The sequence below is a fragment of the Schistocerca nitens genome, chromosome 8, assembly GCF_023898315.1.
Source record: "Schistocerca nitens isolate TAMUIC-IGC-003100 chromosome 8, iqSchNite1.1, whole genome shotgun sequence".
In the NCBI taxonomy this organism is placed as follows: Eukaryota; Metazoa; Arthropoda; class Insecta; order Orthoptera; family Acrididae; genus Schistocerca; species Schistocerca nitens.
In genome coordinates this window covers 601,458,567-601,483,553 of record NC_064621.1, presented here as the reverse complement: position 1 = coordinate 601,483,553, position 24,987 = coordinate 601,458,567, and the positions used below count along the sequence as shown (strand labels likewise).

General features: G+C 43.9%; 1 protein-coding gene across 10 annotated transcripts in view; it reads left to right on the top strand.

Moving 5' to 3' along the window:
* Positions 1 to 24,987, top strand: part of LOC126199221 (AT-rich interactive domain-containing protein 2) — a 323,635-nt gene that overhangs the window by 147,685 nt on the left and 150,963 nt on the right. For all 10 annotated transcript variants that reach the window (XM_049936005.1, XM_049936012.1, XM_049936003.1 and 7 more), the window contains exon 4: positions 14,734 to 14,885. In XM_049936005.1, coding sequence (XP_049791962.1) covers positions 14,734 to 14,885 — 152 coding nt within the window. The remainder of the gene's footprint in view (positions 1 to 14,733; positions 14,886 to 24,987) is intronic.

Below are 24,987 nucleotides of genomic sequence, written 5' to 3'. Positions count from 1 at the left end.
AATCTTGCTAATGTGTAGAGTCTAGAATGGACTGGACAACAAAATAATTTTATACCGTGTATTACTCAGAAATCACCAAGAGTTTGACTTGCTACGCAAAAGAAGGCCAGTGCTAAGCAATTTAAAGACTCAAAATGGCAGATGCCCATGTTTGTACATAAAGGGGAGAGCAACAATCCCGGTTGCGGAGGAACGTAGAACATCAACACGTCATTGAGGAATGTCCCACAAGATCACACGAAGGTATACCATAAGACTTCCTCCTGACGACTCGAAAGTCGAAAAAATAAAGAAAGAAAGCTTCACATGTTTGTTACTAGACTTTATATTGTAAATATTGTGCTCTACGCTGTGTAATTTTTGTCAATATCTCAAAAACCCACAAGATAAATAAATAATAATAAATTGTAAACGTGTTATCTGTTCGGGCGAATCACGTTCCTTGTTATACCAGGTCGTATAGGCTAACGGCTGCTCGAAAGATGCACCACGACACGGATGCAGACGGCTGGGGGCGGTATTACGCTGTGGGTGACATTCACCTGCGCTTCCACGGGGTACCTCGGGGTAATAGCCGAAGGCTCCACGATAGCTGTAGAACACGTGAAACATTGTGGGCCTCCTGTATTCCTTCATGGTTGATGTTTTCCCCGAGGGCGATGACAACTTCCAGCAGGGTAATTGTCAGTGACACGAGGCTAAAATCGTGCCACAGTTATTTGAGGAGCACGGTAGTGAGCTCAAGCTAAAGTCTGGCCCACCAAATTAGCGTGATCGGAACACGATGGAATACATTTGGAAGATTACCGGACGCAAGCTCGCCCGAAACAAACCACAGCCACTAATGTACGAGAATTGCCTCACCTGCGTGTAGACATTTGGTGCTACATAACTCTGGAAACTTACCAAGGACTTGTCGAATCCATACCGCGCAGAACTGCTGCTGTATTGCGTTCCATAGATGCACAAGTACGCCGTTAAGCAGTTGGTTGTAATGTTTTGGTTCATCAGTGTATGTATCGCACAGAGAATATTCTTTACGTTGCTTGCAACGTTTGGACTAATGTTACCCTATTCTTGTGCAGCATTTTAAGGACGCACTGAAGACAGTGCACCGCTGAGGGCGCTTAAAGCTTTCCTTTCTATGGTGTAGTGCTCAGTGTAGAGGTTAACCGCAATCTGCATACTCGCCAGTCGCCCTGACCACGGCTCCAGTTTCGCCACTTACTTTAGGGTATGTGCTGTTAGCTGTTACACGCAGCGCTCGCCGTAGTCCATAGCAACGCGATACGCGTTTGAAGAGTCGACGCGCAGCTGTGTTTTCACGACCGCAAGTAGCCCGAGGCATCCTTGATTTGGCGCCGAAGGTTGCATACACAGTAGACGCCACCATAGAAATTGACACGTCTGTAGCCGCACTCCAATGTTGTAACAACGTTAGGCTTGCAACTGTGTGAAATATGAGCGTACAATCTCATACTGATGACATACTTCATATTGCACTGCTGAGTTCACGACTCGACCGATTATGCACGACCTACGAAATTGTACGCAGACGTTAGGTAAACGAAGGCTGTAGTGAGAACATATAACTTGCAGAAAAAATTGCTAGTCTTACGCTGATATCACCTAGCGGAGTAATGATTTTGATTTTTCTTGATTATTGATCATTTTATTTATTTGCTGCTTATTTATTTTTGGCCGTCAGGAGAAAGGTCCTAGGGCCAACTGGTAATCTAACATCTGGCATATGTATTTTCGGTGTGCGATTAATCAGCACACCCATGAAGCCAGTTGAATGGGAGGGATGTATTATTCGGAAATGAAGTTTTATATCCGAATGCACTCACGTATCCTGTAGACGTGCTAAAATCCACGGACTCTAATTTTGTTGCACAGTTCTGGCTATGTTTAGTTTATGTACACGCAAGTGAGATATTTCTAAGCTGAAAATCATCAGTTCCTCCCTCGTGCTGTTGGGACCAAAGCGCATCAAATACTTCTGCGAAAGAGTAGTCCACATTTGAATTGAAGCTTATAAAATTTCTTTGCGGTTAGTAAAAATTTAATATGTAATTCACAGATAAAAATGTGTGGAGTGTCGTTATCAATATAAAGTGAAATCGATTGCGGTATTTACTAAAGCAAGCTACAGAAGGGCGGAATCTCGAATCCTCCTCTTGACATGAGAATTAATTTCGATCAGTCTCTCCGCTGTCTACGTTATGTTCTCTGTTGCTTCAACCGGTTGTCATACGTAATGCTTAAGCTACGTACTAGTTAGAAATAATACGAGTTGTCACGCCTTCAGTAGCACTGTGCGTTTTGATTCTCTCCAGGTTTGCCAGACCAGGACAAAAGTTATTTCTCCATCAGCTATCAATAGCTGTAATGTTCGCAGCTAGTGAATTATTAATTAGTTATTTCATGTCTTGGGACAATAAAGTGTGGCTATAGCCTTAAGTTCCTTTAACTAGGACTTCGAAACGCGATATTCAGTTAAAGGCAATCTTTTTCACGATATAGGATATCTTGTCTTAATTTATTCGTTACCATGGTTCCATCATCCAAATCCACTGCTCCATTTAGTGTGTGTGATTTTATACCAGTTTCAGTTAACGGGCACGTCACAGAGTTACTAGTCTTCCTAGCATTGCACGCAGTGTTTTAGGAATATGTCGTACACATGTTTCTACATTATGTGATCAAAAGTATCCGGACACTCCTGAAAACATACATTTTTCGTATTAGGCGCATTGTGCTGTCACCTACTGCCACCTACTCCATATCAGCAACCTCAGCAGTCATTAGACATCGTGGGAGAGCAGAATGGGGCACTCCGCGGAACTCACGGACTTCGAAGTGGTTAGTTGATAGGTTGTCACTTGTGTCATAATCTGTAAGCGAGATTTCCAAACTCCTAAATATCCCTAGGTGCACTGTGTGAAATGGAAACGTGAAGGGACGAGTAAAGCACAAAAGCGTGCAGGCCGACCTCGTCTGTTGGCTGACAGAGACCACCGACAGTTGAAGAGGTTCGTAATGTCTAATAGGCAGACATCTATCCAGACCATCACTGGCCGGCCGCGGTAGCCGAGCGGTTCTAGGCCTTTCAGTCCGGAACCGCGCTGCTGCTACGGTCGCAGGTTCTAATCCTGCCTCGGGCATGGATGTGTGTGATGTCTTTAGGTTAGTTAGGTTTAAGTAGTTCTAAGTTCTAGGGGACTGATGACCTCAGATGTTGAGTCCCACAGTGCTCAGAGCCATTTGAGCCAGACCATCACACAGTAATTCCAAACTGCACGAGACTCCACTGCAAGTACTGTGACAATTAGGTGGGAGGTGAGACAACTTTGATTTCATGGTCGAGTGGCTGCTCATAAGCCACACATCACGCCGGTAAATGTCAAAACGACGCCTCGCTTGGGGTAAGGAGCGTAAACATTGGACGATTGAACAGTGGAAAAACATGGTGTGGAGTGACTAATCACGGTACACAATGTGGCGATCGGATGGCAGGGTGTGTGTATGGCGAATGCCCGGTGAACGTGATCTGCAAGCGTCTGTAGTGCCAACAGCAAAATTCGGAGGCGGTGGTGTTAAGGCGTGGTCATGTTTTTCATGAAGGGGACTTGCACCCCTTGTTGTTCTGTGTGGCACTATCACACCACAGGCTTCATGATGTTTTAAGCACCTTCTTGCTTCCCACTGGGGAAGAGAAATTCGAGGATGGCGATTGCGTCTTTCAACACGATCGAGCACCTGTCCATAATGCACGGCCTGTGGCGGAGTGGTTACACGACAATAACATCCCTGTAATGGACTGGGCTGCACAGTGTCCTGACCTGAATCCTATAGAACACCTTTGGGATGTTTTGGAACGCCGTCTTAATACCGACAACCTACTAGTAACGGTACTGTGAACATGAGGAAAGGACAGTGTGTGCGTTCTTGAAGCTGCATAGCAAGTTATTGATAAGTCTCTTGAAGTTACTGGAGTTTTGTGCAGTTTTTTTTTTTTCAAAATTCTTTTGAACCCGTACGGCCCAAATTATAGCAACACCAGAGGGAATTCTGCAGTTGATTAGATATTACCCGTTTATGGGAAAATAAAACATAAAAGAAGGTATCATGAAACGTTCGTGACTTAATAACTGTGTCTTTGTAAATATCAAAAGCTGCATCTTACGGCGTATTGCCCTCCATCTCTTGTGGTTTTGACATGTTAGGATTCCACGACTGCTTTGACCCAGGACACCCTAACGTCCGATAAATGCAGAAGGTATTTCGCTACAATTACACATCAAAGCAAGTGTATACAATTTGTTGTCTATTTGTCTGTGTAAACCGTAACATGCAGTGCTTGAATACTAACCGAGCAGGAATAGTTGCTGCAAAGTTCATGCTCGATACAGTTCTGTGACAGTGACATAGCGTAGGTTAGGCAGCCTAGACCGAGAAGCTACAGTAGTCCCCAACATCTACATGTACATAGATAATCCGCAAGTCACCTTATGGCGTCGACTAACCGATTCCGTTACGAAACGCACCGCTCGTCGTTGATTTTCTTTTTTTTCTATATATTCCATTAAACCAACCTCATAAGGATCCCAGACTGATGTACAGTACTCAGGATTCGGTGCAACTGTTTTGTAAGCCAGTTCTTTCGTGGATGAATTAAATATCCTTAAGACTCTTTTTGAGAATCTCTGTCTGAGACATGCTTTTCCTACTAATTGTTTTATGTGCTCATTTCACTATCGATCGCACCGGATAGGTGCACCTAGGTATTTTACTATAGTCACTGTTTCCACCGACTTCCTTATATTTGTGTGTGTGTGTGTGTGTGTCAAAAGTCTGTTCTTTAGATAACACTTCTGGTGTGATTTTTTTTTTAGTTTATTTTTGCTTGACCCAGGAGGAAAGAAGAAAAATGTAGAAGCTGTCTCTAGTGCGAAATGTTTAGTGCTGCTGTACTAACGTGGCACAGCGTTCCTGTTTGTTGACGCAACTAGTTAACACGCTCGCATTGATGCTGCTGAAATCATGAGAAATCTTCGAAAGTTGCCGTTCGGGATGACATGTTCAGGTGATTAGAGACAAATATCTATGACGTGGTAAAAGTATGACACACGCTCACTCTCGTATCGGAAGCATTCACTCCTTACTTACCGTCTTCATATAATCTCGAATACAAATGGTTAAAAATACTTGCTCCTACTTATTGCCTTGTTAGGAACATAAGTTGGATAAATAAAATATCGTGTTGATTCACCTCAATGCAGGTGGTTCTTTGTACGTTTCTGAGAGGGAGGATAAAGGAACAAAACAAGGCCTAACGAGTGTGCGCTCGAGAATTCAACATTTCCAAACTACAGGACCTTCCATAATAGTGATAAATTATGCTTTATTTTGAAGCTTAGACATCGCATTTATGGTGGGAACAAAGTCTCGTTCGAATGTCCACCACAGCTGCGAACACAATGACGCACACTATGACAGCAATTGTTAGTCACTATGCCCAACATTAATGGCGTTGTGTCTGCGATAATCGGACGAGCGTTCGCCTCCAAATGTGCCAAAGTTTGTGGTTTATCAGTGTAAACCCGGGCTTTGATGTTGCCCCAAAGAAAAAAAATCCATGAGTGTTTAATGACACGACGGTGGCGGCTGATTAACAAATCCATTTCTTGAGCCGATTCGGTCGCCAAACTTCTGCCTCAGCAAATCGAGCATAGAATCAGCTGTGTGACATGTAGCGCCATCGCGCCGGAACCACATGTTTTCAGTAACTGTGGCCTCAAGTTCTGGCCACAGAAATTCGCATAACATAGATCTCCAGCGGTTGCCGTTGAAGATAACGGTTCTCCTCTCGTCATCTCGAAAGAATTAATGTCTAATAACGACGCCACGCGATGAACCACAGCACACTGAGTTTTTCTTAATGCAATGGCACCTTGTGCAATAGTTGTGGGTTCTCGTTCCAATAAGGACAGTTTTACGTATCGACGAAGCCACGAAGACAGAAAGTAGCCTCGTCTGAGGTGATTTTTCCACAGAAATTAAGATCAGTTTCCAACTGCTGTACGGTCCAATCAGCGAACTCGCTACGCAGTGTGTGATCGTTTGGCTTCAACTCTTGAGTCAGTGGAACTGTGTATGGATGCAGGTCCAAATCATTTCGCAAGATTCGCCAAGTTGATGTCTCAGACAGCCGTAACTGTTGAGATGGTCTTGAAACTGACATATTCTGCTCTTCTCTAATATTGGCCGCAACTGCTGCGATATTGTCGTCACTTTACATTGTCTTCTTTGTGGTTTCTGGTCGTGTATAGCGAACTCCCGTTCAAACTTGGCAACAGTGCGGCGTATAGCCTGAATTGAGAAACGGTGTGTTGACCCAATTCTCTGGCGAACAAACCATAAGCCACCATAATTGAGCTGCCACATTGTTAAATTTTTTAAACGATTTTTTAAAGATTTAGGAAGTGTAAGTCGCTGCATGATGAAACTGCGAGTTGTAGTGGATAGTTTTACACCTGGTAGCGTAGAAAAAATAAATTAGGAACCGGAATTTACAATTGCAAAAAGTATCACTCTTAATGTAAAAGCCTTTATATGCTATTTTATTCGTACGAATTGGGCGCTGGATTGTTCGTTAGGTCTTACACGTTCCTTATTCCGTCTGGTATCGTCGCCCTACGTGGTCACCCCTGGTGGAAAACAGATCTGCTTTTGGCAGTAAGAATGCTGGTACTTGCGGTGCCACGTCACAGTCCGCCCGCTACTAACGAGGAAGGGATGAAAGGTTTCTCAGCGTGACTTGATTAAACATAGCACTACGAAAGAAATTTTGTAGACATTTAATATGGATGCTCCATGTTGGCGGAATAAATATTGACGATATTTATTAGTTGAGCTGCACATCTTGCATAGTGTTTCGAGGACGCATTTTCGTGTGAAAATTTGCGGGATTCAGTTTTGTCTACACACGATCTTCTGTATCCGCTTACATCCTATGTGCACGAACGTAACAGCTCTATTCCGTATGTTCATCCCCATATTATGTTCGTTCACCAGGTTCCTAGTCAATGAACATGAAATCTGGAAACGATGATACAATCTTCAGGAACTGAATTTAGCAAAAAGAAAGAAAAAGATGAATTACGTTAGTAGTTCCACTATTGTATTCCTGACTGTACCACAAAATGTTTCCCATCGCCTCGCGGCACAGATATTAGGATATTCCGTAAAGACTTGCTTTGGGAATTGCCGTAAAGACTTACTTTTTTTAAGTATCGGCGGCACTGTTGTTGAATAGACTCTTTGTGCCTTTCAAAAATCTCCTGAATGGGCCAGATATTAGTATCCATGTAGCAGTGGAATTGTGAAGCTTGCCTTAAGTCTTCTGTGTTGTTGCCAAAGCCGACAAATGATCTTGCTTCTTTTCTTTCGTAAAGGGTTGGGAATGTTTGCTGTTACGTCCTCTTCATCGGCGTCTCTGTGATGAGTTGCTAATTGATGTCTCCACGTCCTTCTTAGTCTTCTTGTTGATCTTTTCCCTATTGGTCGATAATTTATTACCATCTTGGGCGTTCTACTACCATTTATTCTTATGATTTCTGCTTAAAAAAGCCTCCTTTGTTTAGTCACGGTAGCTGCTATCCTTTGACAAGTTGGGTGATGCTCATGTCTCTGGAACTCCCCAAAAAAGTCTGAATATGGAGCAAGGTATAATTTGGATTGATGAGGTGTGCATCTATGAGGGCAGTTCAATAAGTAATGCAACACATTTTTTTTCTCGGCCAATTTTGGTTGAAAAAACCGGAAATTTCTTGTGGAATATTTTCAAACATTCCCGCTTCGTCTCGTATAGTTTCATTGACTTCCGACAGGTGGCAGCGCTGTACGGAGCTGTTAAAATGGCGTCTGTAACGGATGTGCGTTGCAAACAACGGGCAGTGATCGAGTTTCTTTTGGCGGAAAACCAGGGCATCTCAGATATTCATAGGCGCTTGCAGAATGTCTACGGTGATCTGGCAGTGGACAAAAGCACGGTGAGTCGTTGGGCAAAGCGTGTGTCATCATCGCCGCAAGGTCAAGCAAGACTGTCTGATGTCCCGCGTGCGGGCCGGCCGTGCACAGCTGTGACTCCTGCAATGGCGGAGCGTGCGAACACACTCGTTCGAGATGATCGACGGATCACCATCAAACAACTCAGTGCTCAACTTGACATCTCTGTTGGTAGTGCTGTCACAATTGTTCACCAGTTGGGATATTCAAAGGTTTGTTCCCGCTGGGTCCCTCGTTGTCTAACCGAACACCATAAAGAGCAAAGGAGAACCATCTGTGCGGAATTGCTTGCTCGTCATGTGGCTGAGGGTGACAATTTCTTGTCAAAGATTGTTACAGGCGATGAAACATGGGTTCATCACTTCGAACCTGAAACAAAACGGCAATCAATGGAGTGGCGCCACACCCACTCCCCTACCAAGAAAAAGTTTAAAGCCGACCCTCAGCCGGTCAAGTCATGGGAACAGTCTTCTGGGACGCTGAAGGGGTTAAAAATGGTTCAAATGGCTCTGAGCACTATGGGACTCAACATCTTAGGTCATAAGTCCCCTAGAACTTAGAACTACTTAAACCTAACTAACCTAAGGACATCACACACACCCATGCCCGAGGCAGGATTCGAACCTGCGACCGTAGCAGTCCCGCGGTTCCGGACTGCAGCGCCAGAACCGCTAGACCACCGCGGCCGGCGCTGAAGGGGTTATTCTGTTCGATGTCCTTCCCCATGGTCAAACGATCAACTCTGAAGTGTATTGTGCTACTCTTCAGAAATTGAAGAAACGACTTCAGCGTGTTCGTAGGCACAAAAATCAGAACGAACTTCTCCTTCTTCATGACAACGCAAGACCTCACACAAGTCTTCGCACCCGAGAGGAGCTCACAAAACTTCAGTGGACTGTTCTTCCTCATGCACCCTACAGCCCCGATCTCGCACCGTCGGATTTCCACATGTTTGGCCCAATGAAGGACGCAATCCGTGGGACGCACTACGCGGATGATGAAGAAGTTATTGATGCAGTACGGCGTTGGCTCCGACATCGACCAGTGGAATGGTACCGTGCAGGCATACAGGCCCTCATTTCAAGGTGGCGTGAGGCCGTAGCATTGAATGGAGATTACGTTGAAAAATAGTGTTGTGTAGCTAAAAGATTGGGGAATAACCTGGTGTATTTCAATGCTGAATAAAACAACCCCTGTTTCAGAAAAAAAAGTGTTGCATTACTTATTGAACTGCCCTCGTACTTCATCGTGCCCAGAGCATTCATCTTGGTCTTTGAAGGTGACTCGATGCATGAGAAGGTCAAGGTGATCGTGTATCACTGTACTGTCAAGCCGTATATGCTTCTTCTCATGTTTTATACATATGCATGTGATTCGGACACATGTATTTGCGTTACAACTCCAGTCCCATGTTTAGGGATAGTGGCAGTGTGCCCCTCCCCATCTGTGTCAGCTGTGAGGAGCACCATTCCCCATGTTGACCCAGTCTGCATTGTTTTCAAACATAAAAAGCAAATCCAGGAATACATGACCCATGACCGCCTCACATATCAAGTGGCTAAGAAGAAATAAGACTGCCTACATCCTACACATATGAAAACTATGTATGCTACTGCTATGACGATGTCGTCCTCTTTAGTGACATTAACATCACCCTCAGCGTCTTCTACATCTCGCCTTTGTGGCTCCCAACTACACCCGCTCCCCTGGTGGTTGGGGATCCTCCTCCTATTGTTTCCCCTACAACCTCTTTGGGAACGTGGACTCCGTATTCGCCAGGCACGTCAGCCCCATTCCCCAGCCGGAGAGGCAACACCGTACTCCGACACCCCTTACTATGTAGAGGTCCCTCAGGATGTTCCCTTCCCAGGAATCTGCAGATCTGCAACCGGATGCCAGACAGTTGCTCAAGGAGCTACAGGTTGCAGGTCTTCGAATGCCTCCTCTGTCCCACAATCTGGGGCAGACAAGCCCTCACAGAATATCATCTAACGACAAGAAGGCGAAGAAGTTGTCTTTTAAAAAGAGGAAGAATCTAATGGGCAGCGTTTCTACTGTGCTCTATGGCCCCCATGCACTCTTACACAGAACAGATGTGTGTTGTTGGTGTCTCTTCACAACCAGTGACAGCACGTGAAACTGAGTCGTGACGTGCCTTCTTGGTCTCTTCATACCACTACAGGATCCTGATAACGTGATCTTCCAGTGGAACTAGCGTTTTTACTGCCACTTAGCTGAGCTGCAATGTCTTCTGTGCATTTACCCATTTTTTGCATCGTCTTTCAGGAAACTGGTTTTCCGTGCGGTTAAAGGCGCTTCAGTCTGGAACCGCGTGACCGCTACGGTCGCAGGTTCGAATCCTGCCTCGGGCATGGATGTGTGTGATGTCCTTAGGTTAGTTAGGTTTAATTAGTTCTAAGTTCTAGGCGACTGATGACCTCAGAAGTTGAGTCGCATAGTGCTCAGAGCCATTTTTGAAACTGGTTTTCTAGCAATGTGGGCTCCTACCCTCTGCAGTTATCTGGGCTATTTTAAGGATCATACTGACTATGGAAGATCGTCAGGTGGTGCTTGCACGTATGTTGTTGTGGACTCTATCTACAGCAAACATGTATCTCTCAATATGAGTTTGGATGCTGTGCCTCTTCCTGTGGAGACATCTCCAGAATTTGCCATCTGTAATGTGGATCTTCCTCTTGACGTTGAAGTGTCCCAGAATGGGTTGCTTGTTTTCTTGGTACCCTCCACCCATCCTAATATTGACTGACTTTAATGCCTGCAACTCTTTGTGGGGTGCAACTACAACCATTGCCCATAGTAAAGCTGTCGAAAACTTGCTCGATTCTGCCATTGACCTTTCCACTTCAGTCCAGGTCTCCTCCCATCTATCCGTTGGAGAGTCCATGATGACCTGATTGACAGTGACCATTTTCCGATCCTTTTGCCCCTCCCTCAATAACACTCGCCTGGGCGTCCACTCAGATGGTCACATTCCAAAGCTGTTTGGATGCCATTACTCTTTGCCCCCATACCACATGGAGGTGTCAGTGCGATTGTCCAGAGCACAGCTGCAGCCGTTCTATTGGAAGTGGAATCAGCGATCCCCTCTTCCTTGGGATCCCCCTGTCGGATGACAGTACCTTGGTGGGCCTGCAAAATGGCCGTTGCCATTAGAGGGTGAGTTCCCATCTCAGCAGCGAGAAATGTAATCGTCCCAGTACTGAAACTAGGTAAACGCCCCCTTGAACTGGACAGCTGTTGCCTAGTTAGCCTAACTAATGTTTTCTGCAAGATGCTAGAACACAGCTGTGTTGTTACCTTGAGTCTTGAGGTCTTTTAGCTCCGTTCCAGTGCAGTTTTTGCCAAGGCTGACAATTTGGTCTGCCAGGCGTCTGCTATTCCGTCAGCTTTTGCCCAGTTTCAACATTTTATCGCCGTTTTCTTCGACTTGGATAGGGCTTACGACACTACACGGCGTCATCACATTCTTGTTACTCTCTATGAGTAGGGTCTCTGTCGCCAACTCCAGATTTGTGTCTGGAATTTCCTGCCGTGCCCTACTTTCCGGGTTCAGATTGGTGTTTCCCACAGTACTCCCCATATACATGAGAATGGGGTCCTCTAGTGCTCTGTATTGGATTTCTACTGGCTGTCAATGGTCTACCTGCAGCTGTGGGGACTGCAGTGTCATCCTCCCTGTATGCTGACGACTATTGCTCCTCAACTGTGGGTGGTTTTGAATGCCTGCTTCAGGGTGCCATACGAAAGGTGCAGTCCTGGGATTCTGGTTTTCAGCCGCCAAGACATGTGTCATGCACTTATGATGGTATTGTACTGTCCATCCCAACCAGAACTCGTACCACAATGACCAAATGCTCAGGATGATGGAGTCTTATCATTTTTTGGTACTGGTCTTCAATGCCCAATTCACATGACTTCCCCATCTTTGCCAGCTTAAATAAACGTGCTGATCACACATAAGTACTCTTCGCTTTCTTAGTAACACAAGCTGGGGTCAGACTGCTCTTTACACTTTGCGGCTCGACAAAACTCTAATCCCATCACGTCTTCTGGCATTGTGGATGCTGGACCCAGTATATTTTTGTGGGGCCTATGACGGCTGCGTTTTGGACCAGCTCTTTGAACAGCCTACTGACGGAAGCTGGTGTCCCTCACTTACAGATCAGGCTCCGACAACTGCTGCTCAAGAATGCAATACACATTAGATGCGCACTGAGCGTCCGAACAGCTGTGTCCTTTCTCATGGTAGGGAGATAAACCTCCCGTAACAGGGGCCGGGGTCTGGAGTTACGATCGCTGTTTGCATGCACTCCCCCCCACTGTCGCCCCTTGTCAGGGAGAAATCCCGTGTTCCCTCATGGTGTGTACTCCGTCCTCAGATCTGCCTCGTCCTCTCGTTTGGAGCGAAAGACACAATAGAATTCTGTGGTTTTTCGCCATGGAACTGTGGTTTTTCGCCGCCTGTTCCTGAACGTTTTTGATGCATTTATGGGCTCAGACATGGTATACACTGTTGTCTCAATGGTCGATGGACGAACCGACTTTGCCTTCACACATGCAAGATACAGTGAACTACAGTGCCTGCCCAACGAATGCAGTGTATTCACTGCAGAATTGGTGGCCATTACTTGAACCATCAGCCAACTTTATTCTTGCACTGGCGAGTCTTTCTTAAGTGATTCCTGGAATAGTTTTCAGGCTGTCGACCAGCGCTGCCATTGTTTGTGACTATCCAGGGTCTCCTGTATGACCTCTACTGTGCTGTACGGTTGGTCGTCTTTGTATGGAGCCCAGATCAAGTTGAGAACCCAGGGAATAAACATGCATGCCAGTTGACAAAGTTGGCTGCAGGATGCCGACTTTGGAGATGGGGGTACCGGAACCGGACAGATGTGAGAGGCCTGGAATGCGGATTGGTGTGCTCTGGTTTCACTGAATAAATTGCAAACTACTATCCTGTGTCGGCTTCGCATTGGCCACACTTGGGTGATCCATGACCGCTTCCTCCGACGTGAGGATCCACCTCACTGTAGGTGTGGTGCCTGTCTCTCGGTGGCCGCATCGTACTAGACTGCCCAAATTTGCTCGCCTTGCAGCGAAACCTTAAACGTGCTGACATGCTACCTCACGTGCTAGCGGACGACACCAAACTGACTGACTTGGTTTTGCGTTTCTCCCGTGAAAGTGGTTTTTACTCCTCTCTACGATGTAGACTACATTTGTCTCATCGGCCAGTTGAGGGATTGGAAGGGTGCCCCGTTGCCTGCGCTGACCCCAGGGGCCGTCCTTGCACGGTGGTCCGGCATGTCTCCTGCTCTTCCCATCTTTTTAAATCTTCTTATTCTTTTACAGCTGTCGTTGGTTGACAGACTCTTTCTCATTGTCCTCTTTCATGAGAATTTATCTTGTCCGCGTAGCAAGTTTTCTTGTGGTAATGGAGGGTGTGGAAGCTCCGGTCGGATGCAGTGTGTGTCTCCGGTCGCATAACGTGCTTTGGGGGCCTTAAGTTGCTTTCTGGGTGGGTCAGCTCTCTCACCTCCACCCTTTTACTCCTTTCTCACTTCTACCTGCTTCTGTCTCTTGGCTTTCTTGATTCTTTGATACAATGGAGTCCATTGGGATTTGTCTTTGTGCCTTTTTTCTCTGGTGAATATTTCCGGTCTTACACATAAAGGTTAAGGAACCGATGGCCTCGCAGTTGGTCCCTTTAACCCCATCAATCCGTCTATATATTCTTGTGATATCAATATCTCCATTTATTTTTGTATGCTTTGATCTGTTTATTCATTTATGATTTCAGCTTGTAGTTCTTGTGCGATTATTGTAATCATGATCATGTCAGATAGTTTATAGCCACCTGCATTGTCTAAAATTGGTTCAAACAGAACTTGAGATAATTATTTCTTACATAGTTGGCAAGCTCTGCTCGTAAACAACCGGATCCATGTGGTAGAGAAATGAAATTCATATTCCTACCTCTCACTATTGTAAAACTATTTCATGTCAGTTATTATGAATAATATAACGAAGTTTGCTGGGGATGTTGTCGAAATAATATGCAGAAAGTATATCCGTAAACGGGCGTGGTAATCGGGCACGTTTTTCACAGGGCCCCAGAAGTGCGTGTCCTCGCCTCGGAAAGATTGTGAAGGCAGGCAACTTGGACTGACATCGAAATGACCGAAAACGATACGGAGCGAGGTGGCGCAGTGGCTAGCACACTGAACTCGCATTTTGGAGGACGACGGTTCAATCCCGCGTCCGGCCATCCTGATTTAGGTTTTCCGTGATTTCCCTAAATCACTCCAGGCAAATGGCGGGATGGTTCCTTTGGAAGGGCACAGCCGACTTCCTTTCCCGTCCTTCCCTAATCCGATGAGACCTATGATCTCGCAGTTTGGTCTCTTCCCCCAAACAACCCCAACAACCGAAAACGACTACACGATTACTGGAAATCGGCAGTACGTGCGAAACATTGACACCAGTAAACGGCGTGTTCCTAGCAGCGGCGCGCGCTGACGGTAGACGTTTTCAGTTTAAGAAAAGAAGTTTTTCTTAAAGGAGTATCGTGGTTTTTTGGGCATACTGGAGAGAGTGATTTTTGGTAACTCATGCTACGACGGCTCTTGCTGTGCGCAGGTACCTGGACCGGTACGAGAAGCGGCACTACCTGGGGGAGGACGTGGACCGCGACGGCACGGATGACGAGGAGACCCGCCACCGGCGCTGGTCCGCCCGCGCCCTGCACTCCGTGCCGCTCTCCTACAACCACAACCAACACAACGTGTCTGGTAAGTCACTACTGTAGGCCCGACAGCAAAATTTACCTCCTTCCAATCACCTCAGGATAAGCAGACAGGAATCCAACAAGCAGAGTGTCAAAATGATTAGAAGGTACACCAAGTGCAAGAAGACTACTTTTCAAAAAGTTTGTTTTATATGCTGTTTTAAGACGGTATCAAGATTTTAGTGTTTATTAATTGACAGTCAAATGAAAATGATATAGATGGAACAAAAGTTGGTAAACTGTTTGTTATTTCAAAAGTAATCGCCATAACCGTTAATACATTTACAAGGATACAAGACGGTCACTGCCTTCTTGGAAAAATGTTTGCGGTTACTTGTGAAACCAAGATTGTACCGAACCGTGCAACTCTTTGCCCGAAGCAAATTGACAGCCACAAATGTCTTTCATGAGGGTTGTTCCAAAAATATGAAAATCCTATGGGGAGAGATCGGGAATGTGTAGAGGATGTGTAAGAGCTTCCCAGCGAAACATCTGCAGCGTAGTCGTGTCTCACAGTGAGATAAATGTATTAACAGTTATGGCGATTACTTTTGAAACAATAAACACTGTACTCACTCTTTCTATCTGTTTCCTTTCCATTTGACTGCTCTTTGTATATACTGATAGATTGAAGCGGGAGAATATACTTCGTTCTTCAGCTGTCTTCTCTGATCCCATCTTCGGATTTCGCCTCCCGGAGCAACAAAAAAATTAATGTGTCGAATTATACGGCTGTTAAAGGCTCTGGAACAGATGAGCTCCTATCGCAGTAGAATGTTCTCTTCCCCGTTGACTATCTGTGCCAGAAATGTGTAGAACAGAAAAACGATGCCGGATGTCCAAGATGTCTCACAGCAGATCCCAAAAAATACCAAAATCGTTGCATAATGGATACGTTGGGATACAGGAAAATTGCACAACCAACATAGCAGCCCAAGAATCATGAAGGAGGAGGCATTGCGATTCAGCCGTTCGCCCCCACCCCCACCCTACACGCTCTCTTATCATCTTCGGAAATTTGTTTATGTATTGCTGTTAAAAAACTAAGTGGCCGACCATATTTAAGTATTGGTTCATTATTAGATATGATAAGCAGCTTATCCCCCTCATAGCACGAATTGAAAGCAAAACGACACACGTTCACGCATGGCGATAACCGTTTTGCTAACAATGGTTACTGCATGTAAGTGGCGTAATGAAAGGCTGTTCGATGGGTCTCGTCACATATCGGATTTGTTCAGAACATTTCATGTCGACTCGACTGGTTTTTTCATTAATGCAAATTTCAGACACACAGCAGTTGTAGTGTCAAAATTACGTTGCAGTTTCTGTGATTACGTCAGTATTTCCCATCATACGTCTCCGCCCACCGCGAAGACCAGTCTTGTCATTTAGATTTTTGTTCATCATTTTCAGCGACTGTTTTTGAAGAATGCTCAAGTGAAGAAATAGCGCACTGGTTGCATTAAAAATGGTTTTTAACGTATCTGGTGTGCTATTTCTTCACATCGGAAATCTTGTTATACCATTCTCACCGCCAGCCCCCCAATGCAGTCGGACTTATTCTTTGTGCCACCAATCCTATGCTTAATTTACATTCTCAAAGAGAAAGACTGGGCGTGATGGAAGCTCAAAAAGTAGTAAATATGACTCTTTCACATTACGTTCTACTGCAATTTTAAAAGAACAATTTCAAATATATACCGAACATTGCGAAAAAATATAGTATAAAATAAAAACATCGCCACTCGATATTCCCACTTCAATAACGATACATCGTATGAAAAACCAGCATCGATATATATTAATATATTTTGCATAAAATATCGATGTTTTTCGGTAAGCATCTGTTCTTTTAATGATTCCTTCACAGTGATATTCCTGCCAGTAAAGTCAGGCATTTTTGGTGGATGATCTCTGTGCAACCGAGAAAATCGCCATTATGTCATCATCATATTATATGACACTATTACTGAACCAAGTATCTTGAAGTATCTTTACCTGCAGTTCCACTATATCACTGCAAATCCATTCATCTTATTGATACCTGTTTGAGTTGGACATTTTGACTACTGCTTCACAGTACATTTAATTACCTTATGAAATTTGTTGTAAGTAATCTACTGCAGCTCAAAGAGAACAATGGTGTAAGCTGCATAATTGCAGTACTAGAAGAAAAAATGACGTTCATTACTTTACATTGAAGTTATCTTTAGCACCCACATTGCTGCAACCAAAATTTTAATCACTCATCCAGTGATATAAAATGTCTGACAAACAGCAAAATGAAATCTGAAAACAGACTGAAAAAGTTTCTCCTTGACATCTGCCATGCCACACAAGCAATGCTATTGTTGTTATGTGTAAAAAGGTGTAGGATAGGGATTACTAAGTCACAATTGTATAATGTAAAATGACTCGTTCCACACCATTACGATACATCGCATAGATGATCCATGGGGCATAGCCGCACCTATGAAGACATGTGATGTTAACCAAATTAAAAATAGAACGATATCTATGGCGCACAGTGTCCTCCTTTGGTGGGACCAGTTGAACGAAATGGGTAGTGTTTTGAAAATAGCTTATAAGATGAATATTAATAAAAATGAGAGAAAAGTACTGGAATGTAATCCAATTAAATCAGACGATGATGAAGGAATTGGATTAGGAAAAGAGATCCTAAAAGTAGTAGACGCATTTTACTATTTGGAGAGCAAAATAACTAACAATGGTAAAAGTGCAGAGGATATAAAACGTAGACTGAGAAACTTACTAGCGTCAAATATAAATTTTAGTCATAGAAAGGGTTCCTTGAAGGTCTTTGTCTTGAGTGCAGCCAGCGTTGAATGGAAGTGAAACATGGACAATAAAAGACTTAAGAAATGAGTGGAAGAGAAACTCTTTAAACGTAGTGGTACAGAGGGATACTGAAGATTAGATCGGTTAACTAATGAGGTGTTACTGCACCGAATTGAGAAGAAAATAATTTCTTCGACCGCTAAAAAGGACACATCTTGAGGCATCAAGGAGTCGTCAGTTTGATAGTGGAACGGTTTATTACCGTGTGTGTGTGTGTGTGTGTGTGTGTGTTGGGGGGGGGGGAGGAGGAGGAGGAGGAGGTAAGGCTGTAGGAGACTCAGGCCAATCGCAGTAAGCAGGTTCAAATAGACGTAGATGGCAGTTGTTAACATATATTAAGAGGCTAGCATAGAATAGATTAGCGTTGAGAGCTACTTCAGACCAGCCGATAGTGCGAAGACCACAACAGCAGCCTTATGAAATAGTTTAGTCAAGACTAATCACCCTGAACCACTCTTCGGACGTTCTACTCAGTACGAAACGTCATGGGTCTATGATTTAGTGATTGGACTGCAGTAATGGAGAGACGTCGCGGCGCTGAGTGTTATCATGTTTTTGAGGCAGATTCGTGATGTGTTTATACTAACCATTCACTTTATGCTCAACAACGTGGCATTTTCTAACAATATTATCTTGCGTGATGTTTCCTCTGGATTCTCTTGATGTGTTCCAAGGAACTAAAACTATTTTATCCTTGCATGGCGACTGTATATAATCTGAAGAAATAATTGTAAATTTGCCAGGACTAAGTCTGGCTTTCACACCTGTGCTTAAAGATGCAGATAACCAATGATGCATGAAGTCAGGTGTGTTTCTTTTTTATAGTGTTGTTTTCAAGCCAGATACGGTATTGTTATTCCGTAATTCTTCCATCCTGTTTCACGAATTATAAAAGATGAAACGAAGAATACTGCATTAGTTTCAACCAACAACAGTTCCGTGTGTCGACGAGTGAGTAGTATTTTATTTTCTATAACGATCAACATTCGTTACAGTCTTCCTCGTGTTAAAGTTTAATCTGTTGAACAAACTACTCTTTCGCTAGAGTCTTGCCAGTTCGTCGTCAAAGCAAGCGAGTAGAATTGTATCGTCAGCAAGGAGCACATTGCTTATTTTCACTTATATCAATCGAAATACCGCCACTGCAGCTATCGAGTGTTGACTTCATTGCGTGAACCAGACAGAAGTTGTAAAAGTTGCTAGCTCAGTTTGCGACCACAGGGTGTGGTAACGAAACTTGCTGATTCAAATGGGACGGCGTGAAGGCAAGCGTGATAGGCTAAGGGTGGGGATGGTCTGATTCCAAGCTGTCAGTAGGAAGCTTGTTTACCATCTGCGTCAGTAGAGACAATGCAATGGCAGAATGAGCAATATTCATGTTTAGTAGAGACCTACTTTTCCAACGGCCGGTCAGTTGTCATCACGCAACTTACAACTCGTGCACACTTCAGTATTTCCACCAAAATTCTGTTCCTGAGCCGCAATCTATTGTTTCGTGCGTGGACATCTTCAAGACAACTGGAAATGTGCGTAGAAGAAGAATGGGGTACCATATCTTTTGAGATCACCACAAAACATCGGAAACAGTAAGGCTGACTTTTTTGGCGATTTTCTCGGCGCTGCTTGTAAGCAAGCAGGCGTCCTTCGACTTCCTGAACGTTCTGTGAGGCGAATTCTCCATGACGAATTCCACTTCCAGCCAGTCTGGTAGGGGTGCAAATACGCAGTCAGCGCGACTTTTTTGTTGGGAAGAATGCATGTGAAGAATTGCTTGCAAACGCGCAGGAATTCTGTAGTGACGAGACACGCTTTCATCTGTCTGGGCGTGTGACTAAGTAAAACATGTTCAACATGAGCTCTGACAATCATAATACAGAAGTTAATGAGAGGTCCGTTCATTCAGAACGTGTAACGGACTTATGTGTATTGTTGAGAGTAGGGGTCATTAATCCTTACTTTCTTGAATACACATTAGCATGCAATAATTTGGAATCTCAAACATTTCTCAACAGGATTTAAATTTTTTTTGACCAGTCCTAATCAAAATTATGTTGGCGATGTGTGGCTTTAGCAATGCTCCTTTTACATCGTGGCGAACGGAAGCGAATATGCATTCGCAAACAATTCGCCAGTGTTTACTACATGAGATAAGGAATATAATTCATGAATGCTGCGTTATTGTTTTGTGTGCCGATAATACGCGCACAGGATACAACGCTATGTAGTTAGAGCACCGCTATGAAACTGTGATACTCATAGGAGATTATTTGCATGACGAGCTTGCTGTTTTTGCCGAAGTAAGCAAAATAGTATAGGAAGGGAAGGAGTTAATGCGTGTCAGTTTGTACGCAAACGTGAAATGCGGGGATGTAGTGCACTCAACACTGAATTGCAGCTCCAGCTTTCATTAACATTAGTGCACAACCTTGCCCGTATGTAGATTGATGCTTTTTGCTGCCCTTCATTACAATTGAGAAGGAAATTTAAAAGCAGAACACTAATTACTGACAACAAACATAATCTGAAGAAAAACTAGCATTAAGGCCGTGGATATTAGCAACCAGAGACATATCGCCAATAGTTCTTTAGCATTTCAGCATCTACTGTGTGGACCGATGGCCTTTGTAGTCTGGCCCCTTCAACCCCCTACAAACCATCTGCTGTGTATCAGATAGTTTCTGATGTATGCCGTGACATGTGTGAAACATTGCAAGGATTTTGTTAAATACGTATAAAAAAGATAATGTCAATAAAATATGATTAAAAAACGTAAAATATGCATACGACCTGTCACATTGGATACTTGGTATAATCTGTTACATAGCATGTTAGAGTGAACCATTTTATCTTTTCTAATCTCTAACATAACAGTGATACATCAGCCATGTCATTACAGATATCGTGAACGAAAGCAACGAGAATGATCAGGTCTTTTCTAATATTTTTCATTTAAATCGGCCTAAATAGATCCATATTCACACTTGTTTACCTTGAAGAAAATACTCCGTTCCCGCCTGATGAAAGCATCTAATGAATGTATCATCTTTCATACTTCTCAGTAAGATCTTTGAGTGCTTCTGCAACTTTCTACCATTTATATATTTTTCCTTCTGCATTTGTGCTGTGGATCTCTTGGATCCCAGAAGCTCGTATGACATACATTTTTTACTAAGCAACATTATACTCTATCCGGACGTCTCCATCGTTCGCGGAACTCATGTCTACAACAACAATAACAAAAGAAGACAAAATAACAGACGAAAGTTTCCGGTATTGCTAACGCCGAAATGAAGAGCACGCGAACTTCCTTTGATCGTTCGGTAAAAGACGGACAACCAATGGGACACGAGCGAACGCAAACTAATGCGAACCAAACACGACCGAATGTCGTTTGCTCACGCGCGCCTAACGTTTACACGAGAGAAAAATCTCATTCGTTGGTATTCATTCGCTTCGGTGTACATGGGGCTTAAGGTGGGATGACGGCGCACACAGTGCGGACTGCAGTGCGTGGTTTACGAGAATAGTTGACTGGGCTGCGGATGTCGAGGATTGACCTCGCCTGATTTAGCTTCTCGAGACAGTTTTTTGTTATTGTTTTGTACGGGCCTATCGAAAATCCATAGTGTACACCGATCATGCAAAGACCCTTGTACACTAGAAGGCTTAAGAATTCTAGTAAATCTGTATTCATAGTACACGGCGTAATTCGCCGTATATCATTTTAAAAATGTCAAATTTTAATTCTTCAGTTACGTAGAAACATGAAAGAGTGGAATTAATAAATATGCAGTATTTTATTCCAATCAACAGGTTTCGTTGCCGTACCCTGTAAGTATTGACACGTCGCCGGCAAATAAAAGGACCAGAATCTTCGGCGATCGTTTACAATAGTAGCTTTATTCTTTTTTTACCTTTTAACAATGACATCAAAGATTTTGATACTTCAGATTGACTGAACATTTCCTATAGCTCGTTCCACATAACGCAATCTAAATCATGTAATTCGCGTATAATTCAAAATTTCTGCGAGTAAGCAATTGTTGTGGATAAAATAATTAAAAATATAGTAGTAGTAACCTATGCGATAAGCTTGGCCAAGAGAATGTTGTGGGTATTTCAGCTCTTGTTGCCTATTCATAACGTTGCGATACAAATTATTCCTTAAAAAAAGAAAGACCTATCAGATTGGATAGAACTAAGACAAAGTAGAAGATAATGTCAGACGAAATAGCCAAAACGTGATGAGATTCTGAGAGCCTTCCGGAGTATGCGAGGTGCTACATATGATTTGTAAAGTAGATCCATTGAGCAGAGAGATGTCTTCAGAGATTTGAAAAAAGCACAGGTTACCCCATCAACAAAAAACAGCAAAACTGGTCCACTCATCTATCTTCTTACATTACTTACCTGTATGTATACCAGTTGACAACTTCGAAACCAGTATGGACTGCGGAAACATAGATTGTGCGAAAGTCAATTAGTGCTGTTTACATACATTATCTGAAGTACCATATATAAAGGTAACCAAGTTGATTCGGTTTTTATGGACTTTCCATGAGATTCGGTCAAACATCGACTTACCATTCTCGTAGTGAATATGTGTGTATTCGTACCATCATAGGTTCTGCAAAAATTTAGTAGCTACAGATAGCATACAGCTTTGCAGAAAGTGTTGTTTTACAAAATTTCCATGTTTGTTGCGGACTTTGTAATCTGCCTTGGGCCAATGGTATTTGTGAATTGAGCTCGAATGTGAGCGAAAGCCTGAAAAACTGCGTTAACGCGTAAAACTAGCGGTCATGACTGGTAGAAAATAGCCCCCCTTTTTTTCATTAATCTTCAGTATTTTCCGGCCATCTCATCGCGTTCAGATAGTTGAGATAGAATTATACAAATAACAGTTTACACAAAGACGTACAAGCAATCATTCTTGTCATGTTCAATTCATGAATGGAAGGGAAAAAGTCTTAACACGTGATGCATTAAAAAGTGCCCCTGATACATGCTTCATTGTGATTTGCAGAGTGTAGATGCAGAAGTTTCCATGCATGCTTAGTGGTGTTCCTACGGATATTTAGTCGAGTTATTGTTTCCATATTGTGCGCATTGTTAGGCGATCGACCGAGTTTTCTTCTTCAGGTGCTACGTGTTGTGTTTTGTTGTTGGCGCCCAGCCAACGAGTACACACAACAGTACAACTAGAAACACTTGAAAGTGGTGGGTGGGTCGGTCGTCGATGTGGAAACAACAACCTAGCTGAGCACCAGGAAGCAGACCGTTAATCAATCACGCCGAAGAAACCAGGGAGATCACGTGCTTCTCCGCTTCTCGGCCTGTGCTGTTAGACGTGCTTTTTAAGATGAGCTGCCGTTTATCAGAGTGATGGGTTCTATTCCAGTCGTTGGCATTATTGTAAATTGTACTCCGTGTTCGACTGCCGAGGCGGAGTGAAATGCTGAATGCGTGGGGAAAAATTAGAATAATAGTGTCTCTCCTGTCAATTAGATTATTATAAAAACGTACGACGACTGCTGTTTAGTTTCTTACAAGGAACTCTTTGAGTGCGAGGTCAATACGGCCGATGATATTTACAGAATTCGACTCCCCACATGCTGTCTGCCATTCAGCATCAATGTTGGCTTTTGATGGTTGAAGGGGGTGGAACTGGAGGTATACGATGTTGAGCGCAGACTGGGCTACGGTGCATAGTTGAACTACTTAGTTGACGAGCAACTCATAACGGTGCCACAGTGCTAGTGGTATTGATGCAAAGCAGAAAAGTGGCGACAATCAACAAAGCAAACACTGCAGTATATCTACAACAGTTTCAAAAGTCGACATTTCTTCAGAAAGGAACCCAAAGAATATCGCAGAGTGAGAAAGAATCGGCGGATGAAATATTAGCTTTTCTGCAAGATGAGTCAGTGGAATGCGGCAAAGTAAAGAGTGGCACACTGAGTCGTCTCATCGACCGCAAGAAAGCTCGAATTAGCAAATCAAAGATACACTGAAGAGCCAAAGAAACTGGTACACTTCCCTAATATCGTGTGGGGCCCTCACGAGTATGCAAAATGCAACACGATGTGGCACGGACTCGAATAACGTCCTGAAGTAATGCTGGAGGGAATTGACACCACGAATCCTGTAGTGCTGTTCATAAATCCGTAAGAGTGCGAGGGAGTGGAGATATCTTCTGAATAGCACATTGCAAGGCATCCCAGATATGCTCAATAATGTTCATGCCTGGGAGTTTGATGGCCAGCGGAAGTGTTCCTGGAGCCACTGTGTAACAATTTTGACGTGTGTGTGTGTGTGGGGGGGGGGGGTGCATTTTCCTGTTAGAAATGCTAAAGTCCGTCAGAATGCACAGTGGACATGAATGAATGTAGGTGATCAGAAAGGATGCTTACGTACGTGTCAGGTGTCAAGAGACGTATCTAGACGTGTCACGGGTCCCATATCACTCCAACTGCACACGCCCGACATCTTTACAGAGTCTCCACCAGCTTGAACAGTCCACTGCTGAAATTCAGGGTCCATGGATTCATGAGGTTGTCTCCATACCCGTACTAGTTCATCTGCTCTATACAATTTGAAACGAGACTCGTCCGACCAGGCAACATGGTTCCGGTCATCAACAGCCCAATGTCGGTGTTGACGGGCTCAAGCGAGGCGTAAAACTTTGTGTCGTGCAGTCATCTAGGATACACGAGTGAGCCTTCGGCCCCGAAAGCCCATATCGATGATATTTTGTTGAATGGTTTCGCACGCTGACACTTGTTGGTGGCCCAGCATTGAAATCTGCAGCAATTTGCGGAGGGGTTGCACTCATGTCACTTTGAACGATCCACTTCAGTCGTCGTTGGTCCCGTTCGTGCAGGATGTACACTGGTGAAATGGTCGTACGGGAAAATCAAGGTGGCGGGGGCTCTGTAATGGCGTGGGGCGTGTGCAGGTGGAGTGATATGGGACCCTTGATACGTCTAGATACGACTCAGACAGGTGACACGTACGTAATCATCCTGTCTGATCACCTGCATCCTTTCGTGTCCATTTTGCATTCCGACGGACTTGGGCAATTCCAGCAGGACAATGAGACAGCTCACACGTCCAGAATTACTACAGAGTGGCTCCTGAAAAACTCTTTTTGAATTTAAACACTTTCACTGGCCTCCAAACTTCCCAGACATGAACATTATTGAGCAAATCTGGGATGCTTTGCAACGTACTTTTCAGAAGAG